Source organism: Glandiceps talaboti, chromosome 8 (assembly GCF_964340395.1).
Source record: "Glandiceps talaboti chromosome 8, keGlaTala1.1, whole genome shotgun sequence".
In the NCBI taxonomy this organism is placed as follows: domain Eukaryota; kingdom Metazoa; phylum Hemichordata; class Enteropneusta; family Spengelidae; genus Glandiceps; species Glandiceps talaboti.
Genome location: NC_135556.1, coordinates 26,174,152 through 26,198,091, shown reverse-complemented (window position 1 = coordinate 26,198,091; position 23,940 = coordinate 26,174,152). Strand labels below are relative to the sequence as shown.

The 23,940-nt window shown below is 35.3% G+C and overlaps 2 protein-coding genes across 2 annotated transcripts; both read right to left on the bottom strand.

The window, feature by feature from the left end:
- Nucleotides 1-121: 121 nt before the first annotated feature.
- On the bottom strand, nt 122-6,248 carry LOC144439516 (solute carrier family 35 member G1-like). The gene is made up of 3 exons (XM_078128811.1): nt 6,190-6,248; nt 2,184-2,294; nt 122-1,666 (listed from the first exon to the last, which is right to left on the bottom strand). The coding sequence occupies exons 2-3, from the start codon at nt 2,268-2,270 to the stop codon at nt 590-592; spliced, it is 1,164 nt and encodes a 387-aa protein (XP_077984937.1). The 5' UTR covers nt 2,271-2,294; nt 6,190-6,248; the 3' UTR covers nt 122-589.
- Nucleotides 6,249-9,000: 2,752 nt separating this feature from the next.
- On the bottom strand, nt 9,001-22,882 carry LOC144438914 (ELMO domain-containing protein 2-like). Its single transcript, XM_078128142.1, has 9 exons — nt 22,795-22,882; nt 20,394-20,619; nt 19,783-19,906; nt 18,406-18,535; nt 17,839-17,947; nt 16,745-16,769; nt 16,451-16,519; nt 11,157-11,290; nt 9,001-9,395 (listed from the first exon to the last, which is right to left on the bottom strand). Exons 2-9 carry the CDS (start codon nt 20,539-20,541, stop codon nt 9,241-9,243), a joined length of 894 nt encoding a protein of 297 aa, XP_077984268.1. The 5' UTR covers nt 20,542-20,619; nt 22,795-22,882; the 3' UTR covers nt 9,001-9,240.
- Between the last annotated feature and the right edge of the window lie 1,058 nt (nt 22,883-23,940).

The following is a 23,940-nucleotide window of genomic DNA, read 5'->3' as shown; positions in this document are numbered from 1 at the left end:
ATAACAAAGAAAAAACCAACCAACCAAACACACAAACAAACAAACAAACAAACAAACAAACAAACAAACAACAAACAAACAAACAAGCAGGTGACTGAAAATGAATGCATCTACCGATTAATTTTTCTTGTGTGCATTCTAATCAGATTTAGGCAAGGAATTTTTATAGATGTTCATAATACGTTTCTTGGTTCCATAAAGTGAATCTTTTTTTTTTTACTTTATCATTTTCCTCAAAAAGGCATAAGCTGAGTTTACAACTTTCTTGTGGGGGGAGGTCGATAATTTTTTTCAACATATTCATTAAAAACTATAGTATTTTCATTACTGAATCATACCTGACCATCACTGTCTGGCTATTGACAGAGCGCTAAATACTGGGCATAACGTAAACGATTAGATAACCTCTGACATTTACCTAAAATGTCAAGAAAACATCTGTTTTGGATATACTGTGCTAATAACGCAGGCAGACGGTCTCAACTCATAAACTCAGCTTGTGCCACTTTATTACAATTGGTGCGTGCTTTCAAAATAGAAAGGCCGATGACAAAAATATCTTGGAACATACACAAAAGTTTGTCTATCATTAATCAAGTGATTTGAATTCCATGTACCCATTATCGTTCTCTTTAACTTCGTGCTGTTTTGCCTGGTTTTCTTTCCAAGTCACCGCCGATATCACGCATGCACTTAACAGAATCAAAGCCACACCACCAATCTCAAACCATCCGATGTGTGTACCGAAAACGAAATAGTCCAGCGTATACGACACAACTACTTCAAAGTTGAACAGCAAACTTGCTGTAGCCGCATTCTCAAGTTGGACACTTCGGAACGCCATCCAGTGCCCGATACAGTCAAATATTGCTATGCCAACTATCATTCCGTAGTTTCTCCCACTGATCTTCCATTTAGGATTTTCAAAAGAAAAAGTAAGTGTGCTGCAAATCACTCCAGCGACGATGGAGTCCCATAGAATGATTGTCAACATACTCACATCGTCTGATAAAGCCCGACAGGTAATGTAGGACATTGCGTAGCCTGTAGCGCCACCTACGGTTGACAGGTATCCGAAGGCTTCAACACTTATGCTCAAAGTGTGATTGGCATTTAAGCTGTGACTGTGATCATCACGTTCTCCGAAAATAAAAGTGGGTTGAGAGATAAGAAGGATACCAGCAATGTTAATTACTGCTACGACACCGTGAACACATCTCCATGGTTCCCGGAGAAAGATAGTACTGAGGATGGCCGTGATGATGGGAAGAGAACCCATAAAGATTGCATTTACGTTACCAATGGGAAGATTGGCCAAGGCGAAGTAGAGACCCGCCTCTCCTATAGTGTAGCCAATGCCATTAGCTATTAAGAGTAAACGGTCTCTGTGAGAGTTTAGCAGCACATCTATTTTAAACATGATGATTGGTGGAATCATAATAAGACCGATGATGCCCTGGACTATGAATACAGTTTGGAAAGGTGTAAGAACCATCAATGCAAAGGCAGCAAACATGTAGCCGATAGCGAATGAACATCCAGATGTCAGGGCCAAGACGATTCCCAGTGCCGATTTCATCCATTGCTTATAGCGTTCTCGACGAGTTAGCTGATCAGAACTTTTTTCATCGAAGAAACGTCCTCGTTCGTCTCCATTACTTACTGGCTGAAATAGATAAAGCAGAATGTAAACGTTTGAACTGTTATGTGAACTCTTGTATCAATGTTTGGTGCACTATATTATGAAGTCCGTTATGGAGTATACTTCACTGAAACACCTAGTAGTTGCAGTAGAACGTTTATAGATGTTTTAAACTCATTTTATGGCAGAAGAATTAAATAAATTAAATTAAAATACGAATTATCTACAACAAATAAGTCTTGTGAAGTAATTTCATTTACTAGGCAATTATGATGGATCTAGTAGTTGATCATCACAAGCTCAGACCACCGGTCACCAAATAATGTAGTTGTTTTGTGGTCCGAGTCAAAGGGGAGCATGGGATGTTGTGAAGTAGTTACAATTATCAGTGACATTCTCGCATATGGGTACGTTTTGGACGATGCCGTAAAGAGGTCGCTGATTTACGACATTGATTTACGACGTATCTCGTAGTCCTCAAAAGCTCAGAACACTCTTTTTAGTGGTCTGAGTCAAAAGGGAGCAAGGGACGCAGTCTTACCTTCTTTTCTGATAAGATAGGTGTTCTATCATTATATTGAAAGCGTTCTTCACTGCTGTGACTCACAGGACTGTCCGGATCTGGCATGTTTGCTTCCCTGCTTTAAATAGTCTGCAAAGAAAAACGTAATATTTGACTAGATAATCTTGTAGCTTACAGTACTTTCTTTAGATTGTCCTCGGACCATCGAATCTGAGGATTGTGTGAAACCAGGAAAGGTGAAATAAATAAAGATATATTGCACGTTCACCAAACTGATACTCTTTTGTACCTCCCTTCTTTAAACCTTCTACTGGTGGAACACGAAATGGTTATATCCTTCAGATAAATATTCATGAATATTCACTGTTCATCTAATAAATATTCATATCTGCTGAGACCCATGAGGCAATAGAGTGTTCCATTGAAAGAACAATAGAAGTGAAAACGAGTCTCGTATAAGTCATTGAAGTTAAGTGACAAGGTCATTTTTGAAAAGCTTTCACCTTAATACAACGAACTGACCATGCGTAATGTGATATGTACATGTACGACTGAAAATAGCATCTAAACCGGGACACATCTGACAGCATGATGGATATACCCCGTGAAAATAGCATCTAAACTGACACTCATTAGACAGCATGGTGAATGTACCCCGTGAAAATGAGTATCTTGACATGTGACCTCACAGTATCCTTCATCCAGAGATGAACTACATTGCGCAGTCTCACTCATCATGCAAATAGGAGACTCTGTGGGTAGATTTTGGAAGTCGAATATACGTATCAATTCGAAAATAAAATTAAAACGTAAAATTTAGCTACAGGAATATTTAAAAATGAATTATTTCACATGTTTCTAGTTAAATAAACAAATTCTATTCACTTGCGTCCATCTGCCACTTTGACAACCTCTAAACTTACCCTTTATAAGTTATAATGTTGATAAAAAAAGACTGCAACTGATTATGAATGTGAAATATGGCCTAATATCAATGAAATAGAGATGGTGACTTGTATGTCAAATCACTCCGATGTCATCAAGAGAAACGGCGTAGCTCTATAGAGTGATAGCGAATATAACTTGTAGACTTAGTTCATGATTTATCGGCCCTTAATAAATTCATGATCATGTCTTCCATTTACTTTACCAGCTGTCATGAATAGTCTTGTTTTACTGAGAGGTAGCAATGAAACGAGGTGCCCTTTGATGTGAGGTTCGTTAGTCATTTCCAGAAAAAGACACCGTATGTTTCCGACTCACACGTCACACTTCCACGTATGATGTACCCGTATAATACAAAAAAATCGTCCAATTTAAAACTAATATATATAATTAGTAGCCTTAGAAAATTACTGTGTAAATGCATACACAGGTAGTCATTTATTTACAACTTTAATTTTTTCTCTGCTCGTGTTTCCATCTTGGTCTTGGAGAATAATTGGCTAAGAGTATAGTTTACAACTTGAACAACAACAACAACAACAACAACAACAACAACAACAACAACAATTGTAGCAGTGACAACAAGCTTCGTCAACAACACCAAAAGACAAATAGAATCACAATCTGCATCATTGTCCAAGCAAACGGAAGGAATACATATAATTTAGTAATGCAGTAATTTGATCGTTTTATTCTGATTAATTTATATTCTGCGTGTACACATAAGTGATTCTAGGTATAAGAATAATTAGATATTATTCCGTCAATATTTTTCTTTGTTCAGCTAAGGAGAATACGCGTGACCTATGGGACCTTGTCACTACGAGTCGCTACACTAGTAGTGAAAACCTCTTAGTTCACAAGTATTTTCCGGTTGAATGAAGAAAAATATATATAAATATAAAATAATTACACCTCCGCCTAATTCATGAAATTTAGGGGCAAAATAATGGCGATTTGGAACGTTTTGACTCATATCGAGCACCGCAGAACCAGTGACGTATACACGGGTTGCCGTGACGTAGAACGACAATGGTATATAATCCGTATTTTCTTTTCAAAGAAAATATCTTGGCTTGTGCATGGTATTAATTACTTTCATACTAGATTTCCATAAGCGATAGAAACACAACTCGGATTTCTATATTTCGTTTAGCGGTAGCGAATTCTAAACATTTGCACCATATGATAGCACATGATTTGTATTCAGTAGATGCTATAGGGTCAGAACATGAGTTATAAATATACTCAGTCCTCAACCTATTAAAAAATTCAAGTATTGTTTAAAACATAACCCTCTTCAAAAATGCAACCCTCACTCATTTGAAATTGTTTTGCTTGAAAAATCTTTTTGATAGAGTAATAAAGCATCCCATAAACTTACCCATACCATCAAATACAATTTAATCTTAAACTTTAAGCATGGATTTACACCAGATATATGTTATAATTCATCGCATTTTGTTTCCATATGTTACGTGTATCTACATTTTAATATCATATGTACACTATGGGTAAAGAAGGACAACATTTCGACGATAAAATGCTGAAATATAATCCTGTAAAACATCTGAAAAGCTAGATGTTATTCACAGGACGGCACCGCTACCTTATATTTCGGACTATATTTTGACGATTATTAACGTCGGTATTTCAAGTTGCTGTACACTTTTTATGAAGATAAACCACAGCATAAGCTACCTGTCTATTTGCATAGAAATGTAACACATAGTAATAACTCATGGGAGAATCTAAACGTATCAACTAGCAATCCTGAATTTAAAAGAACAAATCTAACTGAATGTCCACCAAACTAACGACTGCCAGAGGTCCTTTCCATCTGATTGTCCATATTTCCTATAGTCATTCATTGAACTTAAAATCGATACTGCAGACATACTTTCGATATAAAAAAGTCACCCTCAATCACGTTGAAATATACAATGTAATATTCTCTCTGATCACCAATGACAAACTGTGTCATAAAATACATTGGCATATACATGTCTGTGACTATATCTGATTTTTCAATTTGGTGATATCCATCCTCAGACCCCATTTACAATATAAAACATCATTTCAGTGTGCCAGTTTGATATCTTTGTAAGTTATTACATGTAAGTTTGACGAAATCAGTTTAATTTAAGTAGTCTTCGGGTGTTATCACAATAAAAAGTCGTGTTGATGAACATATTGTCACTGTGCTTAGCTTGGGTAGTTGGTGCTCCTCCATTATTTAGAATGTGGTGTGACATCTGTACAATTACCAACAGAATAGGAACATTTAATATATTCATTGCGAGAGGAACGAAATTGCACCTTGTAAATGGGTGTAAAAATACGAAAATTCGTTTTGATGGATATTACATAGGTATTTGTATGTGAACTATGAAAGATAGCCGTCACTCTGAGTGTAAGCACGCAAAGGGGTGAAATGGTCTATTGTATACCTGTAAATCAAACTATTTATATTGGTTCCTGGTGGACCAATGTTGGAAGTGAGAGACTACAAGGTACTAGGTTCCCAGTTTAGTCTAGTGAGAGAATCTTATGATCAGACTCCAGGAACAGAATGCTGGTCATCATGTACACGTACAGTGTTTGAATTGGTTCATATCAACCCTGCACCATATAAAATGTTTACATCTCAAAGTACATCGTGTGGTGAAGCTCATCTTACATGAGCCGTTTACAATAACATTCCCATCAAACATTGAATACGTTTTAGCATATGGAAACCTTCCCTTCTTTTTTTTCAACTTCGTTTGGAAATTCGCACTACATATATGCCTTCACTTGCCGGCACCCAAAACATTGAAATATACATTACAGAATACAATCTTCCTTCAGTACAATCCTTGTATACAGCAAATAAGACATTATTTTGTTTATTAAACTATCACATCTCAAAATAATAAAATCCTAATTTTGGTGACAATATGTTAGTTCCATCTGAGTAGTAAATAATGATTGGGCTTCAATATGTTAACTTCAAAAAATAAAACAATCTACGATCAAACTTTCGTTCTATAGTTAAAGTTGCAAATAAAGTCTAAAAGATAAATTGGTCGAAGCTCACCTTAGTCCTTCAAAAAAGTTGTCTCCTACTCCAAAAAGACGAAGTGGACGCAAACGTGAATCAAACGCGAAAGGGAGAAGTTGCTCAGCCGTTTGCAGTTTCCTGTCTTTGCCCACTAGCAATATGCAAATGATCTATCGAATTTATCTGCATTTATCTGTCGGTAGGTAAAGGTGGGTGCATGCAACTTATTTGATATTCGACCCCATTGCATATATTTAACTTTATAGTCTAACCTCATAAACAAGAGAGCCATGGAAGAGTTTAGTTATCCATGGACTGGGAAAAAGTAAAAATAAAAGCGATAAAATACCTTAGAAATTGAATTAATAATAAAAACAAAATGATCACTTGACTGTAAATTGGACATTATTGGAATAAATGTATTTAGTATTTTTTCGTAGTAGTGATTATTGCAACTGTCACTCTTTCCGCTGACAGATTATGGATTTCATCATGTAAAGTTTATATATCGTAATTTTCCTCCCTATAATTCAAGTTGTTAACCGGCTTATTTGTATTAGATTGCTTCGGGTGTTGTTCCGGACTTCAATCTGGGAAAGAACTTATTAATGATGTATAAACTAAACTAAACCACAACGAGCTAGAAAGTGGACAGAGTTCAATATTACTTTATTTGATTCAGTCATTATGTTAAGATGATGGGTTTCGGCCCGAAAGGTCAACTTTCGTAAACCTTCATGTGGACTGTGAACGTTCGACTTTGATCTTTACTGTGTTTTAGGGAACGCAATCAGTTAGATAAAAACATCAACAAAGTGTACAAATGCAAAACATTTTGCATGCAGTAGCTGTAAGACATAAGGTGTTTTAATGTTGTAAACACATATGAAGGGTCAATGGATTTGTAAACAAGGGATATATCGACAAAGTTCTTCTAGTTGTACAAAGTCTTTGAAAATAAAACCCTAAAATCTAGCTAGTCTAGAATCCTGAACGCTTTCCGTTAAGGACAAACCTTTTGATGCAATATTGTGAGCTACCATACAAATCCCTTAATATATATCCCCCTTTTGGTAAATGTCATTAATTATGCCAATGACTCGTTACTATTCATATATTTACCAAAATTAAAACAAAGCTCTTGTGATTTTTAGATGTTTATCAAGTTTCATTAGCATTAATGCAGTAGTTTTTAAGATATCATGTCCACAGACAGACAGACAGACAGATAGACAGATGGAGACAGAACGTGTCACAAAGCTATAACATTACCTTCCCTTAGGGAAGATAAAAATGTGGATTTACTAAACAGACTGTTACACATAAAAAGTCCTTGACATTTGATGGTGGCACTACCACACAGTGTAATGAGAAGTGGACTTCTCTAAGGATGAAAAAGCCTTGTTGCTATATTTACCTCACATATTTTACTAAGTTCTATTAATACATTGCTATGACAATGGGGTCAAGAAGCCCTGAATTCAATTCAATTAAACATAGAGAGTACAAATTGACTTTATTTAACAAAAGTTCAGGGTCAGTAAGAAGTTGACATATATATCTATTACATGCCTCAATATATGCATGAAATATAGTGATTATTTCAAGTAGGACTATCTGGGCTACTTGTCAGGCAGGTGTAACTAATACTGCCCAAGAGCAGCATAAGACAAATAGTAGCACATCATATAAATCACAATGGTTACAAATTGTGATGAAATTTTGGCAATCCAATCTGATGAAAATCATACATTCAAAATTGATATACATTCCCAACCACATTAACGTTTTGTTGCACCACTCTCCAACGTCTATGGTTGCACAATGTACTAGGCATGTAATAAGATATATTACAGCACAATATGGGTATCCATACCTCTGATTACTACATGTATCAGATTCTCAGGCAAAACATCCATATGTGGGCAGGAGTATATGATACATACTAGTAAAGACATAATGACCCCATGCACAAATGCCCATATTTGGGCAGGAGTAAATGAAACATAAGATCATAATGACCCCATGCACAAATGCCCATATTTAGGCAGGAGTAAATGAAACATAAGATCACAATGACCCCGTGCACAAACAGAGTAGTATATAAGTCCATAACAACCTCTCTATAAAGATAGTCAAGCAAACAATAGTTATAAAACTCATTGCACTTGCCTAAAAGTGATAATGAAAATAAGCAAAGATGCCTTAAAAAATGAACCATCTTAACATTGCATTCCCTAAAGAAATTGTCAAAAAATATGTGAATTTTAAAGAAGAAGAATTACAACTATGGTTTAATCTAGAAGCAGCATTACACAGCATTACCAAATTCTTCAACATATATATAACTTGGGTTCCAGGGTACCACCAGGTGTCAATGCACTGTATGTAAATTAGAAAGCTCTAAATCTACGAATGCATACTATATCCAAAAGATGAAAATAATATTGTACTTCTGTGTTAAAGTAACTTTTGTGACGTTTAATATTTGTGAAGGTTAAACAAGTGACTTTGCATAGTTCAATGTAATGCATGGGATGGTGGTGGTGGTGGTGGTAGGGGTGGGGGTGGGGTACAGTCCAGTACTTTGAACATGCTGATAAATTTACACAGCATTATGTACATATTTAGCATGTACACTTTTGTACAATTTAACAAAAATTAGATAACCAGGAATATCCACTCAACTATTTTGGGTGTTGCCCATCTAGATTTTGTCTACCTATATCGTTATTGAATTTGGAGAGAATTGAGTGTTGCCCATCTAGATTTTGTCTATCTATATCGTTATTGAATTTGGAGAGAATTGGAGACAGTGGTTAAACTCATTGTTTAAATGCCAACTTGGTTGCAAACTTAATTTTTAGCATATGTAATTCTACGACTTATTTCCCAGAACAAAACCCAGAAAATATGAGCAGTACACAAGTTATTTCTATTCACTGTACATAGTACATGTTACTTCCATGCATGGGGTGGTATAGAGTGGTGATGAGTAATACCATACACAAGGAACTTTGGGTCATCTTTGGAGATAATGATAAATCTATCAAATAATATCTTTTTATCATAATAGTCATAATAATTTCAATCCTTGAAGAAACATCCTTCCAGTACAATGCTATGGTCTTTCAACATTTTGGTCATTTTCTTCTGGAATTTGTCTCTGATTCTACTGAATTCCATTACATCTCTTGGTTTCTCCTTGAGCCAGAACTTATCAAACTCAAATAGCAGATAACCTGTTAATAAAAGGAACAGATTTGGAATCATTTGTCCTAAAAATGAACTTAATGTAAGCAATTTGGCATATGACACAGTTGGATTAAAGGATACCGAATCGAAAATTGACATGCCAACTACAATGTGAATCTGAATCTGATGTTGTCCACCAATCCAAGTTTACAGGTTGAATTTGGCAGACATGGATTCTGATTGACATCTCATGTTCAATGCAAATCTGAACCTGAAGTTTTCAGCCAACATGTTGCTAGTCTTGGGGTTAAATTTAGAAGATCATGCCTGACTTATCTCTTCTAGTATCTCCTGACTTGAAATTTTCCAATTACCAAATTTAAAACAATCAAATGAGCACTAAACTTTAGCATGTATAACAGTGTAAGAATTCAACCTGGGCTGTGGGATGCTGACTGGGGCATTGGGCTGGGTTCTTGGGCTGACTGGCTTCGGGTCATTGGCATGTTGGCTGGGTCATTGGACAGGATTTGGCAATTGGGTTGGCTTTGAGTTGGGATGTTGGCTGGCTGGGTTGTTGGGCTGGCTTGACATGATATTGACTATAATTTCATATTCAAGGGGTCGACGGTCCAACCCAGTCGAAGAGCCCAGCCAAAGTTTTAGGATATGCCTGTAAAAATAACTTTATACGGCTGTAACTAACATGCTTTGAAGTGGTTTTATATAATTCTATGTCTGTCTGATCTAGTCAAACAAGTTTAATTCATACATGTATCATCTTGTAGTGAATCAATTGCTTTACAAGTTACAGTGAGTAAGCTAACAGCATCAGAATTACAATTAGTATCACATTTTGGAAACAAGTAAACAAAATACTGTACATGTGTTGCCTAAAATTATCCTTAACATAGTAACCTTTCTCAAAGTATCATTCTTTAACAGAATATACAGTTGTAAATGTTCCTTAGAAGTCTCCAAATGACTTAAAACTTGAGTTCACATAATGATAATACGCAAGACTAGTATACTGAGTGTACTGATAGACAACTATTTGTATCCAAACTAGGGATGGGGTTAGGGTTATGTTAAGGACACATGAATAGTTAAGGTAACCCTGTATAATAGTATCATTTGCAATGATTGGACACTGCTCTACATGTGACCAAAATAGATATGGGCGAGTGCCTCAATGCCAATACATATTCAAACCCTGCACCGACTTCATTAACACTCATTGCCAGTTTGAAAGCTGAAGGTCATGAAATGTGACAATGCTGTGTTACCATATGGTGAATTGTAACAAATATACCATGTAACTTTATTAACTGTTACAATTTACTGGTAGTGGTAGAAGCTTAAAATACCAGTTTATCTAGTCAGACTCATAAAATGAACTCTGCAAGTCACTCATTGTTCATTTCATTCTCGCAAGCCAGACCACATATATGGCCATTTTACTATAGACTCGGTGAGTCAAATAGACATAGAAAATAGTGTAGACAAACACTGACACACAACCTGTGACACTTATGGTCATGTTTACTACTGACTTGGTGAGTCACATAGACATTGAAAATAGTGTAGACAAACACTGACACACAACCTGTGACACTTATGGTCATGTTTACTACAGACTTGGTGAATCACATAGACATTGAAAATAGTGTAGACAAACACTGACACACACACAGAAACACAACCTGTGACACTTATGGCCATTTTTACTACAGACTTGGTGAGTCATACAAACATACATACAGTCAACACACATTAACGAAAAAATGTGACATAGTCATTGCACTTACAATAAACTTGGTGGAAGTGAGTAACATCTGGCATATTTTGTGAAAAATTGTAGAAGTGTACTTTAAGGGCACCATTTTGTAACAAAGAGCAGGCCATACTAGTGATATTAATACCAACAATAGCTAACGAATATCTGGAAAAAAAGAGAAGTGTAAAATGGCATCAGTTTACAAGTTATTTTTACATTTCCTGCCACATTGCCAATGTGCCAGTATAAACTGCATAGTTATGCATTCCTAAAGTTACCTGTCTGTCATCACATTCAGCACTGCACACAATAGGTGCCTCCATCACCATATGGACAGAGACAGTTTTATTCCAGCACCTGATTGTTTTGATAACAAACTCTCCATAAATATAGTTACATGTAAAAGTGGGTATTATAGTTGATGTTCTTATCTATCATTTGTGATGTGTGACTTTTATTCCCCAAACATTTATTTAGTGGTAAAATATCATGTGATACATGTACTTAAACATTACTTGCTGTTGAATTTTCTCTGTCTTTGTTTAACATATCTGTTGTGCTATTTAATTGTTTAGTTTGCTGTACAATGCACCGAGACATAAGTTAAAAAGTTTTTATTTTTAGAATATGTATAGCAACATTGTTTTGAATGTACAGGATTGAATAGGGTTGTTGGTGGCCGAGTGGTTAACCTCTTGCCTCTTACCACTGCGGTCAAAGTTCGAACCCCATTCAGGGTTGTCGGTGGCTGAGTGGTTAAACCACTTGCCTCTTACCACTGCGGTCAGGGTTCGAACCCCATTCAGGGTTGTCGGTGGCCGAGTGGTTAAACCACTTGCCTCTTACCACTGCTGTCAGGGTTCGATTAAATTTATCACGCTGTAAGTAAGAAGAGTGTCATTCAGTTTGACTCTACCGAACAGAACAACACAGGTTTTCCCCGGGTACTCCGGTTTTTTCCTCCTACATTAACACTGAACCCATGAGGGATGGCCCTCACTGGACTTCATGGGAGACAAGTGTTTATATGCTTAAAGAACTATCCAGTATAAATAAAGATGATGATGATTATTATTATTATTATTATTATTACAATTTTGCTTAGAACTTTATTTAATTTGTAGGTGTGTTAGTTGTACTTGCCTATCATTGTTTGTATTTCATAAATGTATTTCATGTCTTTTTTTAACACATGTATCTGTCTGTGTGTCACTAGGGATACAGCTAGACTAGCTTTGCTATGTCGTGATCCCTTTTGCCATCTATGTACAGTACAGTAATGTATATATTGTTGAGAATAATTATAATTAAGATACCTTTTGGAACAAACATGATGCTGTACATGTGAAAGGTGTACCGCAGTTTCGGCCATATCTCATGGCTGTGATTCACCACCAGGGTGCGCAAGAGCATTCTTAGTATCGTATATATTGTTGTTATGGCTCTTTCTATCATGATGTGAATAAATGCTAATAAATTAACAGTGTCTAATGAATCAACAAATCACCACTATAATAATCCTAGTGGTGATTATGTTGTGATTGTTTCTCTGATGTGATCAATTACATTGTAATAAGTCAATATACATCTGGATGTACTCATTTATTTTGATTTTGTGGCTAAAGTACGGAAGTCAATGACCTTTAAATGATATAATAGCCACTCATGGCAGATGGTGGCATCACAGACATGCTTTGGGGTGAACATGATAGATATTAGCTCAGTTTGCACTTTATGTATATCACAGAGGTTTAGAACCCTGGTTACATGGAGGAGGAAATCTAGTCTATTATTTTGACTTCATAGTCTAATTCACTGTCAACCCTGCTAGTTCATAATCAGTAGATTTTTGTGACACATTTAGCAAAACCCACTGCATCAGTATGCGAGTATTTAGTTTTGTATACTTTGCTGTAGTATGAATAATGCAACTAAAATGTATACCTGATGTAACTATACTTAGTGTTGAAATCTAAAGGTCGTAAAAATCATGATAACTGTACCGATAGTTCTACATGCATCTTCTTCTCTAGATTGTCAACAACAGTTTATATTTTTATAGTCATTAAAATGTGTAAAGTTGAGAATTCTTGATAATTTTTTGGAATTTTGAGCACTGAAGTACAAATGTATGTCAGTGTAAGCTTGTTCTTATGTACATGTACTATGCCACTAAAATCATCACACCCTTGGCACTCAAACTTCCATGAAAATACATTCTCAACTTGTATGACAAGAAAAGCACAAGTGACTGTTGCATCTATTTGACAATCATTTTACTTGGCTACCTTCGCTATCATCCGCTACGTAGCGAAGGCGGAAAATAAAATCAATTCAACCCCAGATTGAGCACTATATAGACTGTTGAGTCTACTTTTTACTAGAATTATTATGTGACTCATCAACAAATGTTGTGAAAGCTATGATATCACTATATGTAACATACTCATGTATGGCATCACTACATACAAGATATAGATCTCACAAATGTCCAATATACATTAAAAGTCTAAAAATGACAACATTTATTTTATCTTGTAACCGTCTGGCCCTAACTTTATTGCAATGTGAATTCTCTCGATACATTAAACAAATGGGTTACACCAAATTGTCAGTAAATTCAGTAAATATACGGGTAAAGTACTGCCACAAGTGAGGAATAATTATAACATACTGCTAGTTTATGTCCCCTATATTGGAGCCTCATATTAACATTATGCTGGTAATGATTTGCATAGTGGAAGTAAACTAAAGAAGCAGGTACTGGGTAGGCGGATTAAATAAAATAAAAACAGCTGCAAGACCAGGTTTATATTCAGGATTTCTGATGTTACAAGTAGATTGACTTACTATTGCATAAACATTTCCGACAAACAATGTAGACGGGTGGATGTGATGTAGGTGCCTGCATTTTCACTCTTCATTGAAACTACAACCGGAAATGATAAGCTACTTTCTACTCTTAAATTGTAGATGGTTCATGGGGTTCTCATTTAGGTCATCATCTTTCTGTGTATCCTTTGAAACATGTGTTTATCTTTTCATTATTGCAAATGGTGATAAGATTTGAAATATTGAGAGGTTGTTTTTTAGTTCCAGACATGAGTGCATTTTATCTGGTTGTCTGAGATGCTCTATACATGGCTTCAATCTCTCTCACTCATACTAGTCATAGTCTATTTAAGTGGATATACATAGAATTACATTCTATACTAAATTGTAATTTACAACCACCACCACCACCACCACCACCACCACCACCACCACCACCACCACCACCACCACCACCACCACCACCACCACCACCACCACCACCACCACCACCACCACCAGCAGCAGAGCAGCAGCAGCAGCAGCAGCAGCAGCAGCAGCAGTAGGTTTAATCCATTTGGGGGTTCTGACATTATCACATCAGGTGACTTACATTCAAACTTGAAGGTGGCATTACGATATCAACACAATTTACATATCAGGATAGTGTTTTTTTTTCTTGAATAAATTACCCAATCACATACAAACACCTGTCATTGAGTGATGGATTACTACTGACATGCACTATTCACACTTCTGTCAACATATGCATGATATGGTCAAGCTCAGACCACTATAGTGGTCTGAGGGTCACGCTAGATTTCACTTGATTAGATCTATTTGACTAGCCAATGGCTGTTTGTAATGATTACTAGATTCAACAGCTGACTAGCCAATGGCTGTTTGTAATGATTACTAGATTCAACAGCTGACTAGTCAATGGCTGTTTGTAATGATTACTAGATTCAACAGCTGACTAGCCAATAGCTGTTTGTAATGATCGCTAGATTCAACAGCTGACTAGCCAATGGCTGTTTGTAATGATTACTAGATTCAACAGCTGACTAGCCAATGGCTATTTGTAATGATTACTAGATTCAAAAGCTGACTAACCACTAGCTGTTTGTAATGATTACTAGATTCAAAATCTGACAGCTACACTCTAGTTTATTTTTTTGGTAAATAATGGTGAGACCTAGAAAATTGATAAGTTTTAGTTGGTTGGGGTGATGGATAATTTACTAATTCAGTACAGTATAGATTTAATAAGTGGTGTTGGTTCTTATTGTTCTTGTTAAACAATACCACTTATTGTTCTTGTTAAACAATACCACTACTCTGTTAATTGTCTGTGCACTACTGTACATATATTTGTCCCAGAATACCTTAGTCTTGCCAAATTGAAACAGAATTACTAGTAGTGACTCTCTGACCAAAATATGAAATAATCAAAATGCATATACTAGTAGCTATGACTGCATGCCATCTGTTCTATTCTGAGTAATCTATTTTAATATACATGTATATTAAGTGTATAACTTTTCAACTTACAATTTTTTTTCCATTAGCTGTTCTATAATGGATAAATGTTAGTATCACCATAGTTTCTCTACTGATGTTACGTTTAGCCAAACAGGTTTAAACCACAACCAAGATGGCTGTTAGTTTTAGATAGTACAACTATTAGGTGGTTTTGACAGGCCATTCACATATATGTAAATTTCACAGAATATGGAAAAGGTAAAGTTTTTAGTCAACAACAATATTTATTCATGTATTTTCTTGCTACCTTTAAAGGCTGACAACCTATTTCTTTAGGGTATGATCACATAGCAGTACTAGAAATCAAGTCTAGTGCATTGTCATCATTCTTCACAAACGACCACGGTTTTATGGTGTTTTCTATCCATATGACGTCAGAATATGATGTACATTGTGTAGAACAGGTTGATATAATTAAATAAAGTGAGATTTCCATGACACCTCAACAATAGTATAATTGGCTGATGCCAAGCAAATTATGCGCTACTTTCCATTGTGCCAGCAAGCTAGGGAGTCTTATGTGTTTATGTTAATGTCTCATGCCACCAATCCTTGTACAATGGAAACATGAAACTCAGCACACAAAGACTCCCTATATCAGTGTACAATACAAACACAGTGGAATCAATGCTGACAGACACCAATCTAATTTTAATATAGGGCTGACATTTTCAGACTTAACTGTTGAGCATATAACTTTTTACCTTTTTCTTATAAATAACTCAAGAAACACATTTTGAAGGGTGAAAAAAGGAAATTTTAACAGTTTAGGAAAGAGCAATAACAGCTGAAAATTAGAGGTACTATAACTTAAAGTTCCCAATGATCTGTTATACAATTCCTCGCACAATTACTTTCAAAGTTTTAAAACTGACCCCTTCTCTGTTGCTGGAATAAAACAACCAAAAAGTCAAATACAACTGACACTAACACTACCTTTGAAAGAAGTATTTTCATATATTTGATACTTACCCAAATTTTGGGTGATGTGAATGAGACAAGGTTTGTCTTGCTTCAGTATTGAAATGACTTGCAAAGAATCTAAAATAACAATTCAATCAAAAACATGTTGAGTGCTCCGAGAGTAAACCATACATGTATTGTATTATATACAATATAGAAATATGACAATAGAATATGGTTAAACTTATCAGCTTAAATAATTTAATCAATTTCCAATGTTGAGTGCTGCTTCTATAAAATTGATTTTAATATTTGATACAATGAATTATTCTATAAAAACATTTTAATATTTGATATACTTACACTAAATTATGAAGTCCAAGCATACCTGAAAAGACAAAAAATAAGGTGATCTGGTAATAGAAACTTTGTTTACTAAGATAAACACATGATCACAGGGTGATCTGGTTATCAAGACTTTGTTTACTAAGATAAACACATGATCACAGGGTGATCTGGTAATAGAGACTTTGTTTACTAAGATAAACACATGATCACAGGGTGATCTGGTTATCAAGACTTTGTTTACTAAGATAAACACATGATCACAGGGTGATCTGGTTATCAAGGCTTTGTTTACTAAGAAAGACACATGATCACAGGGTGATCTGGTAATAGAGACTTTGTTTACTAAGATAAACACATGATCACAGGGTGATCTGGTTATCAAGGCTTTGTTTACTATTAAAGACACATGATCACAGGGTGATCTGGTAATAGAGATTTTGTTTACTAAGATAAACACATTATCACATGGTGATCTGGAAATTGAGACTTTGATCTGCTATCACCCACTTGTGTAATCTACCACATCAAACACCAATAATTTCAGTTTTGTCTATCTTGGTAAATCAAAGTCTCAATTGCCAGAGTAGTATAACCCCTTGCACAGACCTATAGTAAAACCCTAAATTAGTCCACTTCCTTGGGAGTACTGACACTAAATTCTTTGACTATCAAGCTCTGCTCTGGTAGGTCCCCATTTTATAGCTTATTTGATCAAGGCACATCCAATCAGAATAAAATGGAGGCGTGAGAATCAAACCTGAAATATGAGGGTTATACACTAGTTTCTCTAACTAGTCAGCCATCGTTATACCAAATCAGTCAGATATTTAGGCTGCTGTGAAAGTTTCAAGTTGGTATCTCTCTTAGAAATAACGAAATCTTTTTTGAAATCTTTGATTTTAGCTGAGTGTGGGTTCAGTGTGACAGTTATTTTTAAATACCAGTAGGCTCCTTTGATCTTTGCTGCCATTTCTGCAGCCTAGCAATCTGACTGGAATTACATCAAATTGACTAAATACTTGAAAATTGAGGTCTCTGGGCACAAATCTTAAAATGTCACGATAAAGAAATCCTTGTACAAATTATTGATAACGTTATTATATACATACCCATTCCTCTGAAATCAGTTTTGGGGTCATCTCCTTGGAAACCAATGTCACTCCATTGCTTTGATATTCTACTTTCTAATTTATTGTTTGGCATAAGTAAGTTCCATAGCTGTCAGAAGAGATCATTTCCAAAAATTCAGAGCCATGCTTTTTCTGTTGTCATATTTCTTATTCTACACTTTGTCACAATAGTCTTACCCAGTAAGTTACCATGGTTATTCTAAACTTTGTCACAATAGTCTTACTAAGTAAGTTACCATGGTTATTCTACACTTTGTCACAATAGTCTTACTAAGTAAGTTACCATGGTTATTCTACACTTTGTCACAATAGTCTTACTAAGTAAGTTACCATGGTTATTCTAAACTTTGTCACAATAGTCTTACCCAGTAAGTTACTGTGGTTATTCTAAACTTTGTCACAATAGTCTTACTCAGTAAGTTACTGTGGTTATTGTGAATTGTGAAAATGTGAATTTTATATCAAACTTCTTTGAGAACATGTACAATTTTCTGCTTAAAACAAAATTCATGTAACAAGTGATATAGGAATCCAATTCAGTCTTACCTGCATCAGTGTATTTTCATGTCCTGGATCATCTGAGCTATACCTTGTTTTCCTCAAACTTTCAATTTCATTTATAAGTTTCTTGTATCCATGTATTTGTGTAAGGCATACTCTTAAAGCTGGGGCAAATCTATTTAATAGATCAGGAAAAATTGTTAATGAAAATTCTAAGACTGTAAATTGTGCTATATCTATGTAACTGGATCATTTTTACTAAAATTGAATGTTCCTAGATCATTCTAAGACAATATCACATTAATATGTCCCTGGATCATTTTATGTTAAATTGAATGTTCCTAGATCATTCTAAGACAATATCACATTAATATGTCCCTGGATCATTTTAAGTTAAAATGAATGTTCCTGGATCATTGTTAGACAAATCACATTGATATGTTCTTGGATCATTCTAGGACAATATCACATTAATATGTCCCTGGATCATTTGATGTTAAACTGAATGTTCCTGGATCATTGTTAGACAATATCACATTAATATGTCCCTGGATCATTTTAAGTTAAACTGAATGTTCCTGGATCATTCGTACATGTACTTTACAAAATCTGATGTCTTGTAATTCCGTCAACATATCCTAGAATCTAGTCGCAAATTTGTCACATATCATTTTAAACTGAGGGAAAAGATTATAAGCCTAGTCTATGATGTTTATCTTACTTGTAACTCTCTCTCTGCTGATTGTTTTCTGTATTTTTATTGGCAAACTGTATAATTGGGCTGTCATCTAATTTACTGAATAGTGTTACTCTAAACTCAGGTAAAAATAATTAGGGGTTTCATGCACTAAGTCACATGAAATGAGCTGTGGCAAAACCTTGAGTAATTCAAGAAAAGGTTCTTTGCCATGGAAGTATCACGGAATTCACTACTTAGCCATGGAAGTATCATGGAATTCACTACTTAGCCATGGGAGTATCATGGAATTCACTACTTAGCCATGGGAGTATCATGGAATTCACTACTTAGCCATGGAAGTACCATGGAATTCACTACTTAGCCATGGGAGTATCATGGAATTCACTACTAAGCCATGGAAGTACCATGGAATTCGCTAACTAATAGATTACCATATACTATAATCACCTGCCTTTGGATTGCTATAATAAATCTAAATCTCCATACCCATTCAGTTTATGTGATGAAACCTTTATGGCCCATGCTATGTGGATTTTGCAATGTGTAAGGTCAGGCACTTTAGTTGTACAACTCTCAGCCCAACAAAAGCATATCATTGCTATAAAGATTATTATAACACAAACAATAACAGAAGCCACTACTTTCATCACGTGTCTCACTTGATTGAGACATGTGAAATGGATTAGAATGATAACAGCTGGGATCTATAACTAATTACTCACCCTGGATCCAACTTAATATCAATGCCTTTAATCAGTATTATATTACCAACGGCTTCATCTATGTTGACTTCATTTGTCAAGGCTTTCTTGACAGTGGCAGTGCGGGAGCATCGGAGACTGGACTCTGTAATGGTAGAATAATTCACTGGTAAGTATGTGACAGTGTAGAAATATGAAGACTAACAGTCTGTATTCATTATTTAATACTTGACATAATGCATTTGTGTGGCTTCAATCATAGTGGTATGCCACACCATACAGAATGGTGGTGACTAAAGTTCCATTCCTTTATGTGTTTTATATAATATATGTTTGTAATGTTACATTTTGTTGTATGCATTTATAGCCTGGAATCCATCACGGATGGGGAAGAGGACCAACTTGTACTTAATTTTGTACAAATAAATACCCCTAGGGAGAAAGTGGATTAATTATCAAATTATCTTCAGTAAAATTTCTACACAAATAAATAGTTGCTTTTACAGGAATTTCACTGAAACATACTGAAATGTACAATTTTGGAGTGAATGCTGTTGACCCCATCATTCACTGCCTAGAGCCCCATATATGGAAGTTGGGTAATGATGCTGCCCTCAAGTGACAAAACTGACCTATTTTCTTGGTCCTCTTTGCACCTGCTTCATAGTTGCTACAGATTCTCTGTAGTTCACAAGCACCAGTAAATTTGTGGAGAATCCATTTGAACATGCCACGCAGGAAAGTGAAATAAACATACAACCAGACTGAATGCCAACTCATGACCACAATCTGGTTGTCCTGGCAACACTATTGCTTGCCACTTCACCAACTGGCTACTCTCACTGTTGACTAATTTACCTATGTATTGAAAAAAAAAATGACTGTTGGTGAGTAAATCATAAAATGAGTAAAATCTCCAGGGTCTGTATATTTACAGGCATTTTGTGTTCCCCATACAAATGTACATGTGTGAATTTGTAAACAAGGATCGTGGTACACAGTTCTAATGAGAAGCATGAGGAGGGGGAAGAGGGCAGTGTCCCCCTCAAACTCTCAGATCAGTTGGACCACAGAAGCTTACAAAAAAATAATATAAACTATTTCAGAACAAAATAACTTTTGATTTAAATGCAGTAACTTACAGAGGAATCTTATGTTTCCTTGTTGAAGTGGAACATATTAATAACATGTTGTGACTGGGAGTATGAATATTTCATTGATAAATTTTATGTCATTGCTAGGGGATTGTTGTCATGACATAAGGAATTATAACTATGTATTATATAATCCTGCCTTGTGATGTCATCTCTTATAAATATTTATTCCTCAGAACTACTTGATTTAAATAGTAATACCAGCATGATGTACAAAGTCTTATTACATGTCTACATATTAATGTTCATTTTTTTTACTTCATTTTGTATCCATAATGCCAAGATGAGATATAAGGTATGCCCACGTACCATGAAAGAGACTATCATTGGTTGCTAGTGTTTGTTTTGTTATTAAAATGGTGATATGTTCTCATATTATCTACAAGTTCCAACTCAGACAGCATACATAATTTACATCCTGTATTATGGCATACAGGTCAATGACATTTGTTACTTGGTTAAAGTCAATGAGTTTGGCACCAATACAAAATATTATTCTGGTGCAAGGAAACAATTTTTTCAGTTGTTCTCGATCATATTGATATCTCTTTCTCTACTAAAATAACAGAATGATGTACAAATTCTTAGTATGTTTCATAATATTTTTTTTTATTCTCATAGCTAATAGCTAGTAATAATAACTTGGAAAATTCTCTAATTCATTATTATCTTTGTATTCAATACTGTAGTTTAGTGTTTTATAATTTAGTATAATTATCTATTATTTTGTTATGTTGTTTTTGACCCTAGATAATGTATATATTTTTTAAACATTTTTCATGTCAAATAAAATATAGCATAGTTACTTTACTATTCTATAGTATACTGTATTATCATAAAATTATGGTTATTATGGGTTATGTAATACACCAATGTCACCCATGTACCGGTATTCGTGAATGAATCCAATACCTGCATTTACATAAATGGAATTAATTTTGATTCACACTCAGTATTACTCATACAAGTCAGTGTGCAATATGTCACTATCAATTGACAGTCATCATATTTGGTGTTATATTACTGGTCGACGCCTCGAAGTTGTTTGTCCCATACTCCTACTTTACATGCTTTATAAATTATACTAGTAATATATAGTAGTATGTGTACACGATACAATGTCAAGAGTGTATGTACGTGTCTCTGAGCTGCGACTCCCCGGCCACGGTGAGAGTACGGCCAAGTATAGTCCTGCTTCCATGACGGTGCACGAGTCTGTATTACTGACTTGACTCTAAACACCGTCATGCAAAGAGCAATAGAGTTTGCCTATTACTACACCGCCAGCAAAATGTACCCGCGCCAATTGCAAAAGAATTACCTACCGACCGATCAAATATTTGCAACCGATCGAATATCTACGCCATTTCGATTCCTCTGACGGTAGTATTCCCTGCTCAGATCACAAAAAGCGTCGAAATCGGACCTTTTCAAGTGCGAACTGCAACATTCAAGTAACCCTCGTAACACCGCCACATTTGATATCGTCGAGTGAATGAATAATTACCCAGAGACACTTGCGCCGACGTACGTAAGGAGAAGTGATTAAATTTACGATAGAATTTGAAAAGTTCCGATTTTGATAGTTTTGGTCATCTGCTATAGGACTTTTGCAGTCAAAATGAGGTAAACCGACTAAATAATAGATTTATTGCTAATATTTGACCACTGGGCGATTTTATTCCTTAGTTACCGGCATTTTTTGTAAGTCCGTATTTCACGGCTGGCTCTTCGCAGGACGGAGGGGGAGGGACAATTGTCAGAATCGAGTCCCGAATTCCTCCGTATGCAAGCAGGACTAGGCCAAGTAGTGATTACATATGACGTGTCTCACGCGTTGGTAAATGAGCACTACAGCTGATATAAGAATGTTACTTACTGTGATTTGTTGTTGATCTTGCGTCAAAAAATAGTATATTTTGCAAAACACAAACAGAAAACACGATTTTAATTAATTATACACCGGATCACCAAGGAAAACATATGATTGTTCTTTGTTTCTTTCCTCAAGTTGACCTAAGCGTCGCGCCCAGAGAGCGCAGGGCAGGGCAAAAACCATATTCTGTATGAACATATACTTACTAAGCATTTTAGACATAAAAATCGAAGCTGTTTATATCGAATGTAATACAACATATGTTATGATGAACAACACGACTGGACGTTTTGCATTGTTTTTGTCAGGACAATAGCGCCCTCTCACAACATATAGCCCCCCCCCCCCAATTACTTTGTTTTTTTACATTACATTTTCCTATACTATACCTGGTGTTCGGTACACATTTTTAATAGATGTATACCATTATTACTATTATTTCACTGCTTTGGATAGGATTGGGCATATATTACTAGATGTAGTGCACTTACAGATATCTTGAAATTAGTATCTTATCTGTGAATGTGATCAAATGACAACAGGGTTGAATCTTTTGGATATTTGTCAGGAAACTTTCACTAAAAATAGAGGTGTATCTGGAAATAGTGGATGTTTAACAGCAAGTTATACCAGTAAAATTACATAAGGTGTGAATTGACTTTTTTATGTGAAAACCATTTTACACATACCCCAACTGCATAGCCCAAAGAATCATACTAAAACATATGTAAACATACAGTCATCAAACAGACCTTAAAAATAAATCACACACACACACATTCATACATATATACACATGCACACACACACACACACATCCACAAATGCATTCAAAACACATTTGTACATACATACACACACTTAGATATGTACATACCTACCTACCTACCTACCTACATTCACACATACATACCTATATATATGCATATATGCATACATACATAACTACACACACACACACACACACAAATCACAAAGCTCACTTCAACCATGAGTTCAAAAATCCAAATAAACAAATCATATCACATATACACAACATTATTAGAATGGATAATCATAGAATATTTCATATAATTGATATTTAATGTAAATCATCTGATTTCAATATTTTTCATATACATTACTTTTACCATCTAGGATTACACACCA